The 24,888-nt window shown below is 39.5% G+C and overlaps 1 protein-coding gene across 1 annotated transcript in view; it reads right to left on the bottom strand.

Annotated features, from left to right (window-relative positions):
* The window catches only part of Uhrf2 (ubiquitin like with PHD and ring finger domains 2), a 70,143-nt gene extending 45,709 nt beyond the window's left edge, over positions 1-24,434 (bottom strand). Inside the window, exons 1-2 of the mRNA XM_050158332.1 lie at positions 23,967-24,434; positions 13,771-14,004 (exon numbers count right to left, since the gene is read on the bottom strand). Coding sequence (XP_050014289.1) covers positions 13,771-14,004; positions 23,967-24,119 — 387 coding nt within the window. The 5' untranslated portion in view covers positions 24,120-24,434. The remainder of the gene's footprint in view (positions 1-13,770; positions 14,005-23,966) is intronic.
* Positions 24,435-24,888: the final 454 nt, after the last annotated feature.

Raw genomic sequence — 24,888 nt, 5'->3', positions numbered from 1 at the left:
TGAAGGGAAATGAAGTAATGAATCTGGAGGGGAGGGGAGGGGAGGGGAGGGGAGGGGAGAAGCGAGGTTGGAGAGAAACTGAGAGGAGTGGAAAGGATATTCTAAAAATGTGAGGACATTGGTAAGAGGCAAAGCTTTTGTTTGTTTCAGGTAAAAAACAAACAAAAAAAAAAAAACCAAATCTTTTAAACCTTTCTTTTTGAAAGTCCTTACAAAGAAAATCTGAAATCGCCAACACATGTTCATCATCTCAATCTAGCTTTCCCTTGAAGGCAAAAGAGACCACTTAACATAATTCTAACAGATGGTGTTGGCTAGTTTCTAATGTCAGCTTGACACAATCACCTGGAAAGAGAGAAACTTAATGAAAGAATTGCTTCAATCAGAATGGCCAATGGGAATGTCTGTAAAAGACTATCTTGATTGATAAGTGATAGGTGGGCCCAGCCCACTGTGGGAGGCACTATCCCTAGGTTGGTGGGTCTGGGATATATAAGAAAGCTAAAAGAAAAATCTGCAGACCTAGAGCAGTTACAAGGGTTTGGGGAAGAACAACACAAAATTTCCCTAGAAAGGGGAAATTTGATAAATATTTTGGGTGGACTGGGGGCAGGAACAGGAGGGATCAGGTTGGCGAAGATAGAGGGAAAAAATACTGGAAGAGATGACTCAAGTTGGAGGGCATTTTGGGGTAAGGTGGAAACCTAGTGCAATGGAAATTCCCAGAAATCTATGAGGATGACCTAAAACTCCTACTAATGGGAGATAAGGAGCCTGAACCAGTCATCTTCTGTAACCAGGCAAGGCTTCCAATGGACGGACTGGGACACCAACCCAGCCACAAAATCTCCAATCTACAATTTGTCCAGCATGGAAGATATTCTGGGGTAAGAAGGGTGGTATACAGATTGTGAGTGCCCAACCAATCAATGACTGGCCAAGCTTGAGACCCATGTCATGAAAGGGAGCCCAGCCCTGATACTGACTGTATAGTCAGGAACCAGAGACTAGATAGTCAGTGTCCTAGGATAGAACCAAATATGACTGGCATAAACAAACAATAAAATTATTCCTAATTATATTCTGCTATATTCATAGATCAGTGATTAGTTCAATCGTCATTAGAGGTTTCATCTAGCAACTAATGAGAACAGATCCAGAGACCCAGAGCCAAACACAAGGTGGAGCTCAGGGAATCCTGGGAAAGAGGTGGAGGAAGGATTGTAGGAGTCAGATGAGTCAAGGATACAAGAAAACCTAAAGAATCAACTAACCTGGGCTTATGGGGCTCACAGAGAAATGACAATCAGGAAGTCTGCATAGGCTAGACCTAGGCCCTCTGATTGTGTAGCCTGGTCTTCTTGTGGTATTCCTAATAGGGGGAGCAGGGCTGTCTGCCTCTTTTGCCTGCTTTCTGAGACCCTTTTCTTCATACTGGTTTGCCTTGTCCAGCTTTAATATGAGGGAGAGGTGCCTACTCTTACTGCAACTTGATATGTTATGTTTGGTTGATATCCCTGAGAGGCCTGCCCTTCTCTGAAGGGAAAGGAGGAGGAACAGGTCTGGGAGAGAGAGAAGGTGGGGGATAAAGTGGGACTGGGAGAGAGGGAGGGGAAACTGCAGTTGGGATGTACCATATGAGAGAAAAATAAATTAAAATAAAAAAGGTAACAAAGGGAAAGCTAGAGATGAGTCTAAGCAGCCTTTCCACACAGTTTCTGCTTAAGTTTCTGTTTAAGTTCTTGCCCCAACTTTCCTCAAAAACAGACTGTGGCCTGGAAGTGTGAGTCAAATCAGCTCTGTTCTCTCCAAGTTGCTTTAATCAGTGTTTTATCACAGCAACAGAAAGCAAACAAAAATACATATGGTATTGCTTGGAAATAAAGTGTGTTATAAAATGACTTATACTCACATGTGCCAGATAATATACAATGTTCTTTACTTAGGTTTGCCTAATCATAATAAAGCTATCAATTACTGCTTTATGAAAAAACTTTTATGAAAAAGGCATCATTAGCTTGTTGTAAGCAAAAGCTAACAAGATGTAAATCCAGGTATTAAAGAACCTTGATCCTGAAAATAAGTGTAGGTTTCACCATTATACTAAGTAAAGCTTGTTAAATCTGACAAAAATAGGTAATTATTATAAACTTCAAAGGTAAGTGATAAGCTCAGAAATACACACACACACACACACACACACACACACACACCTTTCAAATCACCAAGCTTACATAAAAAGGAGAAGTATAAGCCAAAACCAGTAACTTTCATTTTGGTACAACACTGAACCAAAGGCAGCATGCAAAGTGAATACCGCAGCAATGAAATAGCTTAAAAGAGAGGGTTTAATACAATATAAGAATAAAGACTAAAGAGGGAAAACAGAGGGAAGGAAGTAGGTAGGGAAGAAGGGAGGGAGGGAGGAAGAAGGGAGAGTAGAGAGGGGGAGGGAAGGAGACAACTATTACTACTAATAATAATTATAACTACAACTATTACTACTGCTGCTGCTGCTGTTACTACCAACCATCAAGTAGGTTAGGTATAACAAAGAATCAGATGGAACATGCTATTTACTACATATATGTTAAATGAATAGACTTAATTCTTCCACAGTAGTAACTAATAAATTTAAAGACACTCTCTTGTAAGCAACAGCTAAAACAAACAAAAAAAAACCAATGCTAATGTTTCTAAGAATAAATGAATTACAATTCACTCACAGTAAGCCAAATCATAGTGATGTTTAACATTCCAACTGTATCATTGTAACAGGGAATAAGGTATATGGTTGACAGTAAAACAACGGCAGTAAACAAACCTTTTGTCTCAAGTGTGGGGTGGGCAGGGTGGGGTGATGTAATCTGTAATCCTAGCACTTGGGAATCTTAGGCTAGAGGATCACAAGTTCAAAGCCATCCTAGGCTATATAGAAAGAGCTGTCTCAAAAACAAAACAAAGCAACCCCCCATGAATAAACTCCACTATGGATCAGTGAGCAGTCAAAATGAAATGCTATAATCTGTCTAGCAATATTTAAAAAGCCAGCAGGTAGAGCTAATAATTAGATAACACAAAATAAAATGTATTAGTTCATAAAGATAGTTATTTGAGTACAGTAAATCTACACTTACAGCTGGAAACTAAAGTTTTATTTTCCTATTCACCAAAGCAAGCCATTTACAATAATGCATATTAAAATGTAACTGGTAGTGCTTTTAAATTCTAAATATATTGCAAAATGCATAGATATGCGAATGACAATTTTAAATAGGCAAAATTGCATGTAGAAGATAAAACTTACAGAGTATGGGTTTTGAGGACAGTTCAGAATAAAAATTATTAAAACATAAAATATAAAAACAAGATACTGTCATGGTACCCTTCTATATAACTTAGAAGGAGTTAAGAACAAGAATAATTTAGAAGAGAGTAGCAAAACAGACATCTAGTAGTATGTTCATGTAACCCCAGCCCAAGCAGAACAATGCCAGTCTGAGTTACATAATGAGGCCCTATGTTTCAAAATATGAAGTTACAACATGGCAAAAAAAAAAAGTATGAGTAAAATATTCAAAGTATATCCACATGATTTTAATTTATATCAATAAAATGCAAAGTAGAGATATTAAGTGTTATTTAAAGAATATTTCAATTCAAGATCACATAGCAAAGCAGCAGGTTTAGTCAAGAGGCAGAAAAAAAACTAAGAAATCACAGCCCAGTGCCTTTACTCTGTCTTCTCTGGGAAAAAGCAGGGCAGGACAGGGCAAATGATCTAAGATTAATGAGTGTGAATGTGTTACAACCGGCTCCAGGCTATTGGCGGAGGTCTCTAGTTGTCTGTCACCTTGCCATAGATGATCAGAACAGAAAAATATTGTCTTAATGTATGTAATGGAGAAAAGAGGATGATTGGGATATGGACTCGGAATTGATCTGCTGTATATGAAAGATATCCTTTCTGACAATGTATCATTTCTAGGAATTCACAAAACAAAAATGGAATTCTCTAGTCCTAGGAAAGGCAGTCTCTCTCCCCAGCCAGCAAGGTTTCTTGACAGATGACAAAATATCCAAAAAAAAAAAAGAACAATATTTTATTTTTTTTAAAAGCTATAATAAATGTGTATATAAGAAATGAAAAGATTTGTTTGGGGCTACAATTGGGGATGGAGTGGAAAAGTCACTCACATACATGAACCTGTAATTAAGAACTGACCTTAATTCTTATAGAAATATAGCTACAAGCACCAAGTGTAGTAGTGCACACTTGCAATCTCATGAGATTTAAAAAAGAATTACATGTCCATTGCACCTTAAATGACAAAGACATAAAAGGCTTTTTAAAAAAAATCCCCAAACCTACTTTTTTTGTTCAAAGCCAGTGTATATATGTATCTTAGTAAACCTTGTGAAAGAAACTATTCAAAGCCACAAATAAACCTGGCATGATGGAGCTGTGTGCCTATAATACAAGTTCTCTCAAATCAGAGGCCTAAAAAAAATTCAAGGTAGCCTGGGCTATATATTGAGATCTTGTCTCAAAACATAAAAAACAAGTAAGCACAAAAGCATATATACATATGAATATATATACACACATATACCTACATATATAATCTCCACATACAGAAAAAGCCACACATATAAACCATTAATCTTTAAAAAGAAAGAAAAACTAAAGCATGAGAAGCAAGGTAACTAAAAATTAGATATAAAAAACAGCAAATGCTAGATTACTGTTCAAACTTTCTCTGAATGCGTCTCTGGTACTAGGTATTGAATCTACACATGCTAGGCAAGTACAGTACTACTGAACTGCATAGCTACTTTTTAAAAACAACCAAACAAGGCCACACTTCACAGTGCATCCATGCTCCGAACTTACAATTTTCTATAGCGTCAGCCTCCTGAAAACCGAGAGCTACAGACTTGAACTACCAGGCATAACTCTTTGTTTTGCTTTCTTTTTATTTTTTTCTTTTTGTCTTTGAAGGTAATGGTGGGGAACATGACCTCACTTTGTCCAGGATGCCTGAAACTTGTGATGTAAAATTCAGACTGACCTTGAACTCGCAATCTTGTCTTAGCCTCCTAAGTAGAGAAGACCATCAAATCCATTTCTAAAACACTTCCTTTGTTCTGTGGAAAACACAACTCTGCAGATAAATCATCATTCACACCTTTCAAAGGTATAATCCTTAAAAAGTTATTTTGTCCCAGCTTCATACTTTTGCAGTTCTAAAACATATCAATGTATTTGAGAAAATCCAACCCAGTAGGCATGTATGTGCAGAGATCAAACAACTGTCTTTTTTCACTAAGTATTAGCATATTCAACTTGACTCATTAAAACTTGGTAATTTTATTTTCTATTGTCTGTTTAGTAAACATTAGCTGTTTCGATTATATAATTACTTCCTTTAATAATTATAATATAAAATCATTCCTGTTTTTCCAATAAAGTATAGACATGAGACATATTTGTCCTCTGAAGACATAGAGTAAAGGCTGGGGAGATGACCCAGTGAGAAAAGCCCCTGCAACACCTCATGAAGACCTGAGCTTGAATACTGGGAACCTACACGGAAGCTGGCCACAGTAGTACAACTGCCAGGAAGATGGGAAACAGAGACAAGAGAACTCCCAGAAGTTTGTGAGCCAGTCAGCCTGTATGTAACACTGAACTTTCATATAAGTATGTAACGCTGAACAGTAAAGAGTATCTCAAACAAGGTAGAAAGACCTTCAAACATGTGCCATGGCACCTGCACTTAGGCACATGAACATACACATATACATCTATCCAATATAACACAAAAAACACACAGCTAAAATAGAGAGTTGGGAACATGAGTCTCTCCAACTCTAAATATGATTCTCTCATAATATTTAACTGGAAATACCAATCTTAAAAATGCAATATGCTTCCATTTACATAAAACTCAGAAACAGCTACATTAGGATTACATAAACAGGTTGGATATTAGTAAATTGTTAAAAATTGTATAAATACCACAGAAAAGACTACTATATTTGGGCAACAGTTTCAAGAAAAGAATTATGGACTAGAGAAGGCTCAGCAGTTGAGAGAACTATTTTTCCCAAGGACTCAAGTTATCTCACTTCAAATATAGATATGCAAATGCATATATAAAATTTAAAAAATGTTCTAAAAATATGAATTTATAATTAGTAAAAGGGACATGGAATTCTTGGGGCATGCTATTCAGCTTGATCATTTGGGTGGTGTTTAAAAAATTTTACTTTATAGTAATTCATTAAGCTATTCTTTGCATGTTACTATTAAACTTTATTGTACTACATGGTACTATATACAAATGGAGACAACATAATAAAATATCAACAATGAAAAATAGGAATGGATAATCCTGGCTCCTACCCAAACATCTCCAGGTTCTTCAAATAGGATTGGTAATAACTAGTTCCTCACAGCACATGCAGAAAACTGAAAGGATGATCATGTATTACTCAACATCAGCAAATACGGCAATATAATGAAGCTGAGTAATGAAAACTTCATGCCACCTTTAAAATCAGCTTGAAAATTCACCTGCTCCTCTTGCTGTACAGACAATATTTAAGACACAGGAAAGGGGGGGAAAGAACTTCTGTTTGTGAGCCACAAAACAACTGTAATTATAGAGAGCTGTACATTGAAAAGAAAGGGAAATCTGAAGCTAAGAGGTATAAGTAGTTGACTAAGTCCTAAAAATCTGCCAGGTCTTGGATTATATTTTAGCACCATCATCCTCTCACCCCTGAAAAAATCTGACAAAACAAAATGGCATAGACACTCCACATATTCAAGATATAAAGGGAAGCTTCTAAATTGTCTGATTCATTTTTTTGGGGGAGACAGGGTCTCAACTACTTTACCCTGACTAGCCAGAAACTCCTTAGGTAGACCAATTCAATCTTGTATTGCACTCACAGAGATCCACCTGCTTCTACCTCTGGGATTAAAAGTGAAGGCAACCATGCACAGATAATCCCCAGTTTTTAACAAGATTTTTATATGTTAACTAATCAATATTTCAGTACATGAAAGAAATTCATAATTAAAATAATAGTTTTTGCCAAGCTTATTTTTATATGTATGAGAGTGATTTGCCTATTTGTCTGTATGTGCACCATGTGCATACAGTTCTCACAAAGGCCAAAAGAGTGTGTCAGAACCTCCTGGAATAGTTACAGACAACTGTGAGCCACCAAGTGGGAGCTTGGAACCACACCCAGGTCCTCTGCAAAATTATTAAGTGCTCTTAACTGCTAAGCCATTCTCCTAGTACCAAAGTAGTAGCATTTAAAATTGTTTTCAGTTTACCTACAAAAATCAACAATTAAATTCTCAGGAGGCAAAGCAAAATATCATTTGTCTACTTCTCTGTCCCCAATACCTAAACAAATGTGCATTAAATACACAAATATTCAGGGAATGAATGAACTATCCAGAAATAAGCACTTGAAAAGCATTAGACAAAATTTCAAAAATTCTTAATGGCAACTTCATTTTAAACTGAAAGGGACACAAACTTATGTTAGCCTCTGCAGCCAATAAACTAATTAAATGCAATTAAAAATATTATAGTATGAATACCACAGTGACCTTTTAGAGTTAAGTGCCAAGTCCACAATGTTCCTAAATGGAAAAAATAGAGTAAACTGCCTTGCAAAACCTTATACAACTAATAAACCCTTTAACTAGAATTTGAAACCAGTTGATAGTGAAATTGTTGTCCCAACGGCTAGACCATGTAGTAACAAAGTTAAGACACCTAGTATCTAAGTTATATATTAACATAAAATACATGAATTATTAAATAAAACCAGACAGTGGTACAAAGAGCCTGTAACACCAAAACCTGGGTATGCAAAAAGTTCACAAATGCAAGGCCACCCTAGACTAAATAGTAAAGACTATCTCAAAACCATCAAACTAGGTGACAGTCAAAGCATAAGCACAGAAAATATAAAGAGAAACCTGCTAAGAAAATTAGTCTCTTATGAAGCTCTTCTCAGGTAGTCTGGAAAGGAGGCACAGAAGTTTGCCAGAACAAAAGAACAGTAAGTATTTTTGACTGATTACTTTCTCTTCTATGAAAATAAGTTCATCCTTTCACTGCCTTCAAAAGCAGCAGCTTCTGACCAAGTGTGATGGTGTGCATCTGTAACACCAGCATTTGGGAGCTAGAGACAAGAGGATCTGGATTTTAAGGCCAGCCTCAGCTATAAACTGTTTTAGCACAACAGAAAAACAACCGAACAAAGGGGGAAATGTTACAGTATTATTTGTTTATACTGTGAGAAGACATGTCACTGTGAAAAGCTGAATGGCCAATAGCTAGGCATGAGAGAATACATAGAAATTTTGGGCAAAGAGAGGAACTGAGAATATTCTAGACATGTGAGATACTGCAGAAGTCAGATATGGCATAGAGTGAGAAAACCAAGTCATGTGGCAGAATGTAGAATAGAAACAGATTAATTTAAATTAAAAGCGCTAGCTGGGGAAAAGGCTAAGCTAAGGTTAAGCTTTCACTATAAAGGTGGGCTTTTGTCCTGCCTTCAAGTTCCAACACAAGAGACTCAATATTAATTATAAATGCTTGGCTGTAGCTCAGGCTTATTACTAACTAGCTCTTACAACTTCAATCAACCCTTATTTCTTATCTAAGTTCTATCATATGGCTCATGGCTTGTTACCTCACTTCATACATGTTCTACTTCCTCTGTGTCTGGATCGTGACTCCCAAGCTTCCTCCCTTTTTTCCAGTGTCCTTAATCTCATTCTCACCCCTAACCTTATCCTGTCCAGCTACTGGCCAGTCAGCTTCTTTATTACACAATCACAGCACCATATATTCACACAATGTAAAGAAATATTCCACATTTAATAATTAATAATAACTCTCTATGTTGTTATGTGTAAGATGGCAGACCAAAGGAAAGTCCAAATATACTGATTCACAATAATTACCCCTGCTCTGGCTCCTGTCCATCATAAGGTCAAGAATCTCTTCCACCAAGAATTCCTATAGCCATGATGGCTGATCAAAATGTGAGGTCAAGCAGTCATAGACTGAACCCTCTAAAACTGTTAATCAAATAAATATTTTTCTTCATTAAGTTGTTCTCTATAGTACTTTGGTCAGAGCAATGAAAAATAACCAATAATAAATGTGTAGGAAGTAAATCATTCTGATCCATTTCAGAATTAAGTGGGTTCAGAACCCATCAAAAAGTTATAGATAAGCAGGAGACACTAGGCCCTTCTCAGTTGGCAACTAGTGCCTGCTTGTTTTAGAACTCTGTGACTAGGAAAATTGAAGGCAGTCTGCTATAACTGAGCTCATAGGCAGTAAAGGGAAAATCTCAAGGCCCAGGATATTCATTAAACTTCACATCCTGAACCAACAGGATAGAAAATGTGGGAAGGAGGCTAATGTGAATGTGGAATAGAGGAATGTGAAGATTCTATTCTAACTTTCTGGATTACCAACCTATGGGGAAAGGGAAACAGGATTTTTTTTTTAATAGATAACTTAAAAAAATAACCCTGTAGTGTTTTGAATGAAAAATTCACCAGACTCATAGAAAGTGTCATTATTGGAGGTATGGCCTTGTTGGAGTAGGTGTGGATTTGTTGGAGCAAGTATGTCACAGAGGGTGGGCTTTCAGTTTTCAGAAGTTCAAGCCAGGCCCAGTGGTTCATTCTCTCTTCCTCCTGCCTGCCAGCCAATCCGGATGTAGAACTTTCTGCTTTTTTCCAGCACTATGTCTGCTTTCTTGCCACCACTCTCCCTGCAAGGATGACAATGGACTAAAACTGAACTGTAAGCCAGACCCATTTAAATGTTTCCTTATAAAAGAGTTGCCGTGGTCATGGTGTCTCTTCACAGCAATAGAAACCCTAAGACAAACCCTGTCTAGTATTAAATCAGCACACCATCAATTTTTGAAATAGCTTTTCTCTATGCTGGTATCTCTTTCTGCAGAATGGTACATTAAAAACTTTTTCTTTATTTAGTCTTAATGATTACCGAATGTGTGTCTTGATTCTCTCATTGCAGATAATTTTTAGACTTGTTTATGACTAAACTCTAAGCCTCAGAAACTTGTTTATAGGAGAGATTTGAAAAAGTTTGGAGACATTAACTTCACTTCAGAATGCTGTAAACTCAACCTTCTGGGCAATTCTAGAATAAGCTTAGAGGACACCAAAGGGATGCCTACTATGCAGACTAGGCTCCCACCTCCCACACACATGTCCACGACCTAAGACTCCTGGAAAGCTGAGAACAGACTCCAGGTCCTTGGCAACAGTAGCAATTGCTCTCAACCACTGAGCCTTCTCTCCAGAGCTTGTAGAAAGCTGAATTTTCAGGGAGACTGACTAAAGCAAAAGAGTTTGAAAAATTCTACAATTTGGTCAGAAAAGCCTGATTAAAGTTGGGGCTAAGGAACACATTGTTTTTGCATGGCTAGTTTCATGTTATTAGAAAGGAGCCAAATATTTTAATAATAGAAAAGTTGCTTTAAAGGGTACGTTAGGAATTGCTCATATTTTACCCATTGAAGATTTAATGAATATAACCATTTTAAAATTCCTTTGAAAGATAAGATCTTCCTTTGGAAAAAAGAGTACCTCCAGGTAACCTGTTTATAGCAAGATGAGCCACCTAGAGAAGAAGAATTGCCACACATTCATCAATCCAAGCCACTGTAGCCATGGGCAAAGGGGACTTCTCAGGCTGGTAACAGACCCTGACATTGACCAGGTGATTTTTACAAAGATATAGAATGCAAAAGTGGTGGAAAACTTCTAGTAAGATTTCAAAAGAAGGCCTGAAAAGTCAGTTAATATGTGGCAGAAGCATGTTTCATGCAGGCAACCCAAGCAAACAATACAAAAATCTGCAAGGGTAAAACCTAAGCTTCAGTGAAGACTAGGATATTGAAGACGCAAACAATGTTGAACAAGCCACAATTACTAAGGTAACCAGAAAGATAACATGTAGGTTACAAATGGCAAAGTCATAATAGGAGTGAAGCTACCCAAACCCACTGCAGCTCACCTGCTGACATCACACGCCCTAGAAGCTAGAAATGGAGCTATGGAACTCAATATTTGTACCCCTAGGTTTTGGTCTTACTTTAGCCTAACCCTTTGTTTCCTGTTCCTCCCATTGGAGTAGGAATGATTACTTTGCATTAAGTATGTGTTTTTACCTGACAGGAACTCATGGTAAAGATTTCACCTTCAGTATCACAAGACACTAAATTTAAGACTAGTGAATAGGGGCTGGAGGGATAGCTCAGTGGTTAAGAGCACTGACTGCTCTTCCAGAGGACCCGGGTTCAATTTCCAGCACCCACATGGCAGCTCACAACTGTCTGAAGATCCAGTTGCAGAGGATCTGACACCTTCACACCAATGCACATAAAATAGAGTTAAATAAACCATAAAAAATATTTAAAAAAAAAGACTAGTGAATAATGTGTGAACTGTTAAAACAATGAACAAATGTTAGTAATTATGAGGACATGAGTCTTTGGATATGAGATGTCTCCATCACATTTGTGGCTGAAATCCTGGTTCAAAGCATTCTTTAGGGAAGTTCTAAAAACTTTAAGTGTTGGAGCAGATTTTAAATCAGGTCACGTGGGGGTGTGCCTTTTAAGGTTATACCAGCTCAATATTTCTTACCTCTCTCTGGTCCTTATCTACCATAAGCAAAGAAGCTCCTCTACCACAGTTTCACATAGCCATGACACTGTCAAGATGCATGGAGTCAAGCAACCACGGACTGAACTTCCTGAAACTATGGATTAAAATAAATTCTCCCTCCTTTAAACTGTTTGTTAGGCACTGGGCCACAGCAATAAAACATAACTAATATATGTATGAAAGTAAGTCTACTTTAAAAGTAACAACATGAAAAAAATGTAGAGCATTAGTACTTAGTGTTTTGAGTATGGGCTAACCCTCTAATGCTGGTAGTAGAGTTCAATCCTCATCAAGGTACGATATGAAGAGCTATTGAGGACTAGGCTGAAGCAAAAATGGAGCCCAGAAGTTCCAGGACAGTTTCAACAACATAGCAAGACCCATCCATCTCTCATAAATAAATGTGGATGCTTAATTTATAAGAGCAAGAAAGGCTGGGCTGTGGTGGCACAGGCCTTTAATCCCAGCATTAGGGAGGCAGAGACAGGCAGATCTCTGTGAGTCTGAGGCTAATCTGGTCTACAGAGCAAGTTCTAGGACAAGCCCCAAAGCTACAGAGATACTCTGTCTCAAAAAAACAGAAACAAACAAAAGCAAAAAGAGAAAGACCACATATACACTGTCTCTTTTTTGTCACCAGCAAGAAAGGCATTAACAGATACAGCTCATTAGCCTTTCGCTATAACCATAAGCCAAAATAAACCCCTCTAGACATTACTTGTTCTGCATTACTATATTAGCAAAGAAAATAAACTAATATAGATGTCTACAAATTATGAAATAGTATAGACAAAATGGCATGTTTTAGTGCTTCAAATACAACAGAAGTAGCAATACAACAGAGTAGCTCTTCGAAAGTCAATAAGCCAACTGAATTTCTATGCACCAGTAAATAAATGACCATTTAAGTAGCATCAAAACCATAAAGTTAGCAGAAATAATTCAAACATTCATTATAAAATTCCAAAAAAACTGATAGAGATCTGAGTCCATGAATTTAAAAACATATATAAAATGATCTATAGAGGCAGTCCCCATTGAAATTTCAGTAAGGTCTTCTGTAGTTTTACATAAGCAAATTCTAACAGTTTTTTTATTACAACTTTTGTAGCAAACTATAAAGCTAAAAACCCTTGAAGAGATGTTATATTTGAGAAATGGGAAAAAGGAAGTTATCAAAAAATTCTGTAAAGCTACAGTATTCAAATGGCATGGGCACAGGGACAGACAAATGGAACAATGAAACAACAAAAATCTTGACAGCATACTTTGAGTGAGCAATCATCATCTCTTTTTCTTAAAAAAATAGAAATCTTTAAAATTCTAGCACATGTGCAGCAGAGTATATATGGGTTAAACAGCATTGTTAAAAACTGAAGCTGGAACACTGCCCAGACATCTAATAAATACATACAGTTGCATGTTGATAAAGTAGCCACAATAACATAAAGGAATAAAATGTAACTATATACATAAGAAACATCAATGACGAGGAAAAGGAGAACTTCATTATAGAGATTCAGCTACAGATAAAAACAGCATATTGTTTAGATATGTGTACATATAAGTAATAAAGAAGAAAAAAGAGAATTTGCACTAAAACGTTACTCTAAGTAATTCCCTTGGAAGATGGGAGAGGCAAGCAGTGCCCTTTTCAAAGTCCTGGCATCATTCTACTTCTTCACGTGGGTGGTATTACACAAATGTTAGTTTTATCATTCTCTGAACTGTACATATACCATTTACATATTTCCACTACAATATTTCTCTTCCTGGTAGTGCCGAGACTCAAACCCAAAGTCTCATATCTGTAAAAAAAATTAAAAATAAAATAAAAGCACTCACCAGCTGAGCTATCCCTAGCCCCATGGTCAATTTTCAAAGACTACTTCTGACACAATATGAACAGCTGCAATCTTTACTTAATGGAAATCAATGCTTACTAACTCATTGCATCTTACAGAGAATAAGCATTTTTATTGTCACAATCAACAAGTCTGAAGGTAACATACCTTATAGAGTCCAAAGCCAGGATCAATAAGACAAGTACGATCTGATGTAGATGGCTGGCTGGAAGATCCCCCTCTTGCTGTTTTCTTCACTTTAGGCTGATTATTAGAACGGGGTTTAGCCTGAACATCATTCTGCTTAGAAGTGCTAGGAAGACTGGAGTCTGGACGAACTAGCAGCTGAATTATATCATTCAGTCCAACGTCGTAGTCAAATAAAGTATATCCATTCTCCAACTAGAAAAACAGAAAACTACACTGAAGTGCTTATCTCAAAACTTACATTTCTACATATGTTTGTCCACATATCCTATATAAGCTATTAAAATTGACAACTCTACAACTTAATGATCTTGAAATGGTTTTTACTACTTTATGGCTTCTATTTTCAGCATCCTCTCTGGACCCCAGTAAATTGTTAAGAACCACTCCAAATTAACTACAGATCACACTTATGTCATTAAAATAAAAACTGTACATAGCTATTGCAATCTCATAGCTCACTGTGTGTGTAGCTCACACACACACAAACTCTCTAAACTACATTTAGCTTCTTATCACTTTTTGTTATTGTCTCTTAGTCTTTTGATAGTCTCTCTATACAGCCCAGGCTAGCCTCACTCGTGATCCTGTCTCAGCCTTCCAAGTGCTAGGATTACAAGTATATGATATGCAGGCTCTCTCAACAAAACTTATTTTAATCAACAGTGCCTAAATCCACTCCAAGTGTGGGAAAATAAATTTTGAAAGCGAGAACTTTATTCTTTTCTTTACACTCTGGATGTAATAGTGGTTATTAGCACTTTATCTTTTTGAAGTGCAATTAATACTTCCTTTAAGTGAAGACTATTTTAAAAAACTAATCAGAAGTATGTTGTAAGAAGGCCACTGTGTGTTCCGGGCTGCCCTCCGCTTGTTCATTTCCCTGCTGCCCAGATTCCCAAAATAACCACACAGAAACTGTATTAATAAAATCACTGCTTGGCCCATTAGCTCTGACTTCTTATTGGCTAATTCTTACATCTTAATTTAACCCATTTCTAGTAATCTGTGTATTGCCACGTGGCTGTGGCTTACCCGGGTAAAGTTCCATTCGGTTGGAGGGGAGGGGCTATATGGCTTCTCTCTGACTTGGCCTTTCTTTCTGCCAGCATTCAGTTTAGTTTTCCCCACCTAGCTCACCGTCTCAGGCTAAGCCAGTTTCTTTATTAACCAATGGTATTCACAGCATACAGAGGAGAATCCCACATCAAAAATATATTTCAATTATACTATATTCCATTTCTCTATGGTTCTCTAATTCTATCCATTTGCAAATATTAGCAAATTTTGTCACAAAGTCATCTAGGAAAAACAACACATAAATTATCTTGCAATTCACCCACATTTTCAGAAGGTTATGGACTTATCTGTGCCCACTGTCACCTCCACCACACCCCCACCTCCCAAAAGACACAATCAGATATACTAGAAGTTCTACTCCACAGTACCTCAGAGGGCTGAGAGTCCCTCCCTACATGACATTTCCAGCATCAAGGGAGTGGCTTACCTCAGAACCTAATTTTATTTAGAAATGGGGTCTTTAGATATAATCCAAGACAGCACATGACTAAAGAAATTCAAAGTCTATTATTATGGAGTGACTTGGGTCTTCTAAACACTTACATGCTAAAGCCCTAACCTCTAATGCCTCAAAATTTGACCTAGGTTGGAGATAGGGTCTTTAAACAGGTAATAAATATAAAATGGGATCATTAAGAGGACCTCTAATCCAGTCTAATTGGTGTCCTTGCTAAAAACAAATATGGAGAGACACAGAAAGGGCAGGACAATGGAGGGGAGAGTGCGAGGAGAGGGAGGAGACAGGCAAGAAAATCATGTAAATGGAGTGGTTGCCATGTAAATTGAGTGGTAACAACTTCAAGATAATAAACACTATTTCCTCAAAACAGAAGCCTGAAGACAGTTCTCCATACCATTCTGGTATTCTGTTACAGCAGTCTAGGAAACCAACTGTGGTAGTTTGAATGTATTTGGCCCCCATAATCTCATACATAATGGCACTATCAGGTGTGGCTTTGTTGGACCCTTGTTGGAGGAAGTGTGTCAATGTGGGGGAGGGCTTTGAGGTTTCTTATGCTCAGGATACTGTCCAGTAAGTCGGTTGATTCCTTGTTGCCTACAAGGTGTAGCAGTCTTAGCTCCAGCACCACCTCTGCCTGCATGCTGCCATTCTCCCTGCCATGACAAAAATTGACTGAACTTCTAAAACTATAATCAGGTCCCCTCAATTCAATGTTTTCTTTATAAGAGTAGCAATGGTCATGGTGTCTTTTCAAAACAATAGTAAAACAAACTAAGACACCAATTTTCTATTTTCTTTCTTTAAAGGGTATATTAGCAGTTGACTGTTAAAATTAAACTTCTTAAAGATCAAAACTATAATTTCTTTCAGAAATATCAATTCAAGCATTAATCATCCTTTCATGCAATATCCATACCATTCACAACTGTGCAATACAGTAACAGGATATTTAAGAATTCAACTACATTCCTGTCCTCCATCATGTTGCAAGGTCAAGATGAAAAGGAGAATCCTATGTGGGAACTTTGCATCTGCAAACTCTGCCTCAATATCTGTGTAGGGGAGAGCGGAGACAGATTGACCCAGGCAGCCAAGGTGTTGGAGCAGCTCACAGGCCAGAAACCTGTCTTTTCCAAAGCTAGGTACACCATCAGGTACTTCAGCATCAGAAGAAATAAAAAGAATGCTGTTCACTGAACTGTCCGTGGAGCCAAGGCAGAAGAAATTGTGGAGAAAGACCTGAAGGTGCGGAGTATGAGTTATGGAAAAATAACTTCTCAGATACTGGGAACTTCAGCTTTGAGATTCAAGAACACATTGACCTGGGCATCAAATATGACCCAAGCATTGGGATCTACGGCCTGGACTTCTGTGTGGTACTGGGCAAGCCAGGTTTCAGCATTGCAGACAAGAAGCGCAGGGCAGGCTGTATTGGGGCCAAACAGAGAATCAGCAAAGAGGAAGCCATGTGCTGGTTCTAGCAGAAGTATGAAGGATCATTCTTCCTGGCAAATAAATTTTATCCAAAAGGCCAATTTTTTTTTTCAGAAAAAAAAAAAGATTTCAACTACAGAGAAAGGGGAGGGGGAAACATCTGTCCTTTAATTATTACTTCACTAATGTGAGATTTATTTAGGTGGCAGACCTAAGACCATAGCTAGCACAATTTTACAGGTTACAAGTATTCTTACTTGTCAAATAGTACAAGGAATCAAGAATTTCACAACCTTCCCAGTAGAGAAATCAAGGAATTAAACTAGGTACTATCTCACAGCTCAGCTAATCTAAGGAACTCAAAGTAGCTCACAGGCAGTACTCATCCTGGGTTCATTCCGCATCACACACACACACACACACAACTCAGTACCCAAAGCCAGTAACTAAGTAAGCCTTCATATGAATAGGAATGTTAATATATTTAAAACATAAACACCAAGCCAGCCACAAACCCTTTATTTACAAAGATGTAATGCCTGCAAGATATACCAGGGCAATAGTGGCAAAAAGCTTGTGAGAGTAACCAACCAGTTTCTGATTTGACTTAAGGTCCTTTCCATGAGATAGAACCCACACCCAGCACTGCTTGAGTGAGCAAGAAGCTGAGACTAGATAGCCCAGGGACCTACGGTAAAACCAAATATGGGCATTAAAAAAAAAAATCAAGTGGTGTGGCAATAAAACGGCTAATGATATTCTGCTATGTATGTAGATCAGAGTCTTGTTCAGCTATTAGTGAAGCTTCCACTGGCAGTGGATGGGAACCCACAGCCAGACATTATGAAGAGTGAGAGATCTTGGAATACTCAGCACTAAATTGGATATCTCTATCAAACTAGAGCTCAGTGGGGGATAGAGGACACCAAGAAAACAAGGCCCTCTAAATTAACATGATCATAGCTCTTATGAACACATAGAGACTGGAGCAGCATGTACATGGCCTGCACCAAGTCCTCTGAGTATATATTATGGCTTCCAATTTAGTGGGTTGGTTATTGGTATTTCTGGGTGTACAAACGAGCAGACCTCTGACTCTTGTGCCTAATCTTTTCCTTCTGTTGGTCTGTGTCATCTGACTTTGATGGGATAGTTTTCGTTTTATCATATTCTATTTTTTAAATATTTTCAAGAATGAATAAAAAACTAGCTATTACGACAAAAGTTAACAATTAAACTGGAAGACTTATACCTACTGGGAAAGGGAAAAATCAGTTTTCTCCAAATCACTCTAGCCAGGTCTCATGTTCAGAAGTATCTGACCAACATATAATGGACTCCACAGGTTTTTTTTTTTTTTTTGGTGTGCTTTTACTGGTTATAGCTTGGTATTTCTTTTTTCTTTCTGGATGTAGTTTTATTTGTTTCCTTGGTCTTGGTGAGTTTTTTTGTTGTACTAAGTTTTTGTTTTAAGGCTCAGTGGGTAAGAAGGGGGACAGGATCTGAAAGGACTTGGAGGAGGGGAAGAACTTTATCAAAATATATTAAAAATTTTTAACTTGTTTTAAATAAAGGGAAGCTTTGAGATGGATTAGAGTAAAGGTTTGGCTGCCAAGCCTGAGGGCCTAAGTCTGATCCCCAGGATCCACATGGTGAACTGACTCCTTCAAAGAGTTCTCTGTTATCCCCTTGTGTTACAACAGATGCACACAAATAAATTAATGTAAAAATAACTAAAACAACAGTAAGAAGGTACTCTTCTAGTTTCCCTAGGAAGGAGGGGAATCACTCAAACAAAATGTGGCCTTTTCCTCTTCCTGGAGCAGTACTTAGAGGCAGGCACTCGGAGAGCTCTAGCCTTTGACACATGTCACAGGCTTTCCTACAATACAGTCTCTAACAAAACTAGGCTGTCTCGCATCCCTGCTAACAAAACTGTTTACCTTTGCATCTTTTATTTTTACACCAAAAATGTTGGGAAAGCACCTAGATCCACATGTGGTATGTGCCTAGGCAGACATCAGGGGCTCGTGCTGTGAGACTGAAAGTCCTTATGAGAGTGTCTAAGACAAAGAAGCATGTCAGCAGGGCCTACAGTGGTTCCATGTATGCCAGGTGTGTTCGTGACAGGATCAAGCAGGCTTTCCTTATGAGAAGCAGAAAATTGTTGTGAAAGTGTTCAAGGCACAAGTACAGTCAGAAGCGAAATAAATATGCAGCTTTTTTTTTTTAAAAAAAATAAGACTCAAGGCTTGGTTAAAAAAAAAAAAGATGGTATTTATACCTTCATTTTGACATTCTTCAATAGCCAAAATTAAAACACTCTAACTCTGAAACAGGTGAAAATGTACAATTTGTCTAGACAATGTAATAAACATTATGAAAATTACTTCAAAATTTTAAAAGTAGAAAATCCAAACTCTAAAATAGTATAAACCATCCAAATGCCCTAGTAATCCATTCCAAAAAATAAAGACAGGCGAGACATTAAAGAAGTAAAATTAAGATAAATCTTGTGGCACATACATATTTATAATCCTTCCACTCTGTAGGGTGAGGCAGGATTCCATGTTTAAGGCCAGCTTGGGCTCCACAGCTTAATTATAAATTGAAGATGTTTCCATTACATTTTTTATTGGTATCTGACAAGCGTCAGAGACCTTAGGAGTGAATACTCTACAAATTTTAATTATTTTCTATTAAATAACTGCCAAGAATGACTTAAACTGCTTTCAGTGGTGCCTTCTAAGCGTGGTGTAGCAGGAAAGTAACATCTAAAGTTAGTAACATCAAGACAAGAAACCCTAAGTCATCTTTCTTCATAATAGCTCTCTCTTTCACACACACACACTCACGCTACACACTCATTCCTATTTCATAGACAATATTCCAGTCTTTTTAAAAAAAGTTACTATTTTTCACTGCATAGGCCATTTTATTCAGTAACGCCTCACAGTCTGTTAAGAGTTATTAAGAATGTTGGAGTAATTTGCCTAGACTACTTAAGTTCCTTCATATTTAATGTTAAGTGCAGACACAAAGTTATCTGTGACTCAAATTATGATCTGGAAGAGGGAGAAAGGGATGAGGTCATCTAGAACCCAGCTTCTTAAACTGTTGGTTATTGAGTCCATACTGAGGTCCCATAACTGAATATCAGGGAAAGGGAATTATCACATACACAATAACCTGACAATAGTAATGTTTTCAGAAGTGCAATGCCCAAAAACTAATTCAAAATAAAAAAAAAGTATGTCTAAAAATGAGGTGTTTCTGGCAGAAGTCCATGCTGCATCACAGTGACTCCACCGCAGCCTTAGTTTTGAAAACACAATGTGCACTTTGTACTATGCATGCTATAGTAACATACATCGCCAATACACTGCCTGAAACACTCACTCAGATTCAAAGCTAGGGAGGTCATGAACTGCACTGTTTACCTACAAGGTTTTCTGCTTCTGTAGAAACATAATGGCTTAAATGTAGGAAAGTGACTTTCAGTCTTTTCCTGCCATCATTCCTCAGCAAGTAAATATCAAATTAGTCTTTATGCTGTTATTATGCTTAAATGTCTGATTTTAAAAACTGTTATCTGAATTATTGAACTAATTTATTTTAATGTGTTGAATGAATACAATTAAGACATTTTCTAGAAGCACCCTAAACATACTTTTGTTGTACCATGTTTATGCAAAACATTCTCATCATTAACTATGAAATCAAAATTAACGATCAACTCTGAAAAAGGTTAGATGTTCTGTCCTGAAGTATCAAATATTCAACCCAGTTTTAATTCTCTATAAAATAAGCATGTCTATCTAGTAAAATGCAAATTTGCTTTTCTTTTAACACAACTGATAAGATTATGTGAATACCAAATAATTTCAAAATGAACTGTGATTTAGCAGATTTGATTGGCATACCTATTTTCAATACTTACATACCCAGAGTTACATAAAAATTTCTTGGGCCGAAAGTAATTCCAAGTAGAAAAAGTTTTACAAGTCCTGATCTAGAAATTACAAATACTTATAGATTTAAAGTATATAACTGTAGTCCATCAATGTCTTATACAGAACTGCCTTTTTAAAAACTCAAGGTACAAGACTCTGAAGAAAATGGTTGGGACTCTGCCAGAATGTACTACTGAATTTTTACTGTGTTAAAAGAAGAAATTCCAGGAAATAGGAAGGGCTACAATAACAATGCAAGGGAAACCAAGGAAGATGGGAGATGAGCTGGCAGAGGCAAAAAAAAAACAAAAAAAAAGGCAACAGGGAAGTCATTTCTACAGTACTAAGGGTACAAGTGGAGGGCAACTGTTATTCATCAGTCATGGACTGGAGATAAATACACATACACTGTATTTAAACAAATACTTTCATTTCTTTACTCCATGTGAAAAAAAAAAAAAAGAATATGGAGGCTGGTGTCAACTGTTTAGTTTTTCTTCCAGTATGGTTCACAATCCATATCTACAATCTATTCAAGGCTATCCCAACAGTGACGTCAAGAGAAGGCAGGGATATGGAATCTTTTAGAAGTCACAAGAGCTCTAGATTCTAATTAAAGATCAAAGTTTGGTGTGTGGTGTTTATGAGTAAGATTTACTCAGAAAGAGCACTGGCTGCTCTTCCAGAGGACCAGGGTTGATTCCCAGCACCCACAAAGTGGCTCACAACTTTCTCTAATATCAATTCCAGATCTGCAGATCTGATGCCCCAATGTCCTCTTCCGGCCTCTGCAGCAAACCAGGCATGCATACGGTGCAAAAGACATATGTTTATGCAAAGCACCTACACACATTAAAAAGAAAAAAACGTGGAGTTCCCAACACTGCTTTCCAAACTTTGTGTACAGAGCTCCTGGAGACCTTGTAAACCACATACTCTGCTTCAGTGGGCCATGGTAAGGCATCCACGCAAAGATAATGCTGTTGGCCCTGAGAAAGCAGAAAGCACACTTCAAATAGAAAGAAACTAGTACAAGGTTATCCCTTTAAAGTTCACTTCAAAGTCTGGTGTTCACAAAAATTTCCTCTGAAGTCAGGAGATGGTACTCCGGGCAGAGGCAGGTGGATCTCTGGGATCTCTGAGTTCAAGACCAGCCTGATCTACAAAGTGAGTTCCACAACAGCCAAGGGTATAAAGAAAAACCCTCACTTGGGGGGGGGGGGGTCCTGTGAAACATAGTTAAATTCAACTACACTACTCCAAAGATTAAAAGCAGCATAAATAACAGGTTGGGGCACACTAAAATGAATATGTGGCAATTTTTTTTCAGACCAGAATCTCACTGTGTTACCCCGTCTCTTAAACTCCTAGGCTCATCACCAGTGATCCTCTTGTCAGTCTTAGAGGAGCTAGGAATATGGTTCCCGGCTAAAATAAATCTGTTTCATTTATACCATTACTTGGCAGTAAAACACCTTGAGACAGGACACCTCTTTTCTACTAAACTCATTTTACAGGAAATGAATAGCCCTGTGGTACCAATTATCTGCCTGCTACAAGCACACTTTGCTATCCCCATCAACCGGAGAATATCAAAGACAAAAGGAGATAATAACCACTGCCCTGGCTAGTTGTCATTCATGAAAAAGTAAATAACTGCGAGCGATATTTTCCTTTTTTCGTGTCCAAGTCGATGACTGGCACCTAAATTCTATTTTCATTCTTACTGGTTCATTATTCAGCTGGGGAGAGGGAAGTAGTGAGTGATTAAGAGTGTGTTTGGGGGGCGGGTGCACAAGGGTTATCTATCCTCAACCAGGAAGCATTTTCTTATTAGTGATTTTAGTGAAAGTCTATTTTGTAAGTCCTGGATTTAAACCAAAGTCTACCTTTACATTAAGACATCTAGATGACCTTACTTTAGCATTATTTCAACATTACATTTTGCCCACCACTATATTCTCATCCTTCATTTCTATCTAGTGAAGTCACTGAAGTATCCTGGGAATCAATGTACAGTATATTATTACTACTTAGAAAATTCAGATGTGACTACTTAGCTTTCACGGGTAACCAAAAGGAAAAGTTACTAGCCACTGGAGGCACATTAACACAAAGCTACATAATATTTAATACAGATACAATTTTTTTTAAGCTTTCTAGTAAAGTGAACTCTTTACTAGTTCAACACAATGAATCAACACAGAACTGGCTACAAGAGGAGCAGAAAATGCTACAGGTTTTCCACAGGAGAGGAACACCAAAACAAAATCCTGACTCCTTTCCCATTGTATAATCTGTTACTTTGAATTTCTTGTTCCGTCTGAGACATTGTAAACCAGTAAAGGAAACAAAAATATTCCTTCCAAAGGCTTTGTGGCCTCTAGGCTACTTCCACCGAATCAGAGAACTGCATTTAATTCAAACCTCAGGACTGGAGCCAAACTGTGGTCTACCGTCTGCAAGATGCCAACTTTTCAGTGGACTAAAGACAACACAAAGACAAAGGCAAGAAAAACAAGATGGGTCCAGGATCTAATCACAGACTGAGACTGATCGGATAGGAAATGTCTTACGCTGACCAGGCTGGGCGACACTTAAATTTAACGGAGATGCCCCTTGTGGCCCAAATCTACTTCCTGTCTTGAGTTACTGCTAGTTATGATGAAGGGCTAGCTTTAAAAGCCTGAACGTGGGGAACATTCAAATGTGAGAGGTAAAGCTGTCCCTACACTCAACAGATTTAAACCCGACTTCCGGCTACAAACATCGTTCCCAAAGCCCAGGTCTGAGACCGGCAATGCATTCCGTGACCCCTTCGCCATCTCCAGTGCGCTCCAATCCTTCCAGTGAGACAACAGGGGGAAGGTGCCTGACTTTTCATCCCGCGTCTGGGAGCCCGGGGCAGGGGAGCGAAGCAAGCCAGCGATGCCCATAACGCAAGCTCGTCCCTCCTGCGGCCGGGCACAGGGGCGCCACCCAGCCGCTGCCCTTCCCGGCTCCGATCACCCCCTCCCCCAAGCGCGGGAAGAGAGGCACCCAGGAACCTCGCACACTACGCCTGTGGCTGCTGTCCCCCTTCCTAGGACAGCAAGGTTCCCAGGACCCTGCACCCCGGCCTTCCCGCCCGCTGGGCGCACAGCCGCGGGCCCGGGCCCCGCATCCTGCATCCCGCGCCCCGCCAGCGGCCCGGCCCGACCCCCAGCCTCGCCCCCGGGGCGCCTCACCTGCTTGCCCCGGTAGAACAGGCGCTGGCACTCGGGCCGCACGTCGAACAGCGCCCACACCCGCTCGCGCAGCTCCTCGATGGTGGCTTTGCGGGAAACGTCCTCGATGGTGCGCGTCTGGGAGCCGTCGATGGTGCGGACCTGGATCCACATCGCGGCGCGGGGGACAGGGGTCCCGGCCCCCTTTGTCTACCCTGCGCTCGGGCCGCCGCGCCCCGCCCGGCCCGGCTCCCGCCGCTTCCCCCGGAAGGCTCCGGTTCTCCGCGCGCGCGGCGCCTGGGCGAACGCAAGGGCGGGCGAGGACGGACGCGGCCAACCACGCGACCGCCCACCCGGCCGAGGGGGCGGGGGAGGAAGCCGGAACCCGCCCGGACCGCGCGCAGCCTCCGCCTCACAGAGAGGAAGGGGCCTTGTCTCGGCCGCGCCGAGTGTTTACTTATAGAGCTCGAGCTCCCCACATGGAGGTCACGGCGCCAACCCGGATCTCGCGAGATCCACGCGGGGCTCCGCCTCACGCACAGCCCCAGGGCGCTAACATGGAAAGGGGCGGGGCTCCCGGAGCCGTTACTCGGGGGGGGGGGGGGGGGGCGGGGGAGTGCAGGGCCCGGCTCGCCCTAGGCCTTCCGCCCTCGCGTGTTCCCTCCCCGGGCTGGTGGAGCCCGATCCACGCTGGTCTCGCTCTCCTGAGGCCGAGGCTATGGTGTCAAAAACACACACGAAATAAGTACCCGTGATGCGCACTTGCATGGCCGAGAAATGGGGGCGCAGCCATCAAACAAGGATGTGGGAGCCCGCCACCGGGGCAGCGCCCGCCACGCGGCCTGGCGGGGCCTACGAAAGGCCCCGGGCTGCGTGGACCTCGTGGGCACGCTTCCTGCGCAGCCTCCCCGCGGAAACCCGCTTCTGGGATGCTCCAGGAGGG

Source organism: Alexandromys fortis, unplaced genomic scaffold, assembly GCF_014885135.2.
Source record: "Alexandromys fortis isolate MF-2015 unplaced genomic scaffold, M_Fortis_MF-2015_v1.1 scaffold_10, whole genome shotgun sequence".
Taxonomy (NCBI): Eukaryota; Metazoa; Chordata; class Mammalia; order Rodentia; family Cricetidae; genus Alexandromys; species Alexandromys fortis.
This window is presented reverse-complemented; position numbering and strand designations above follow the sequence as displayed.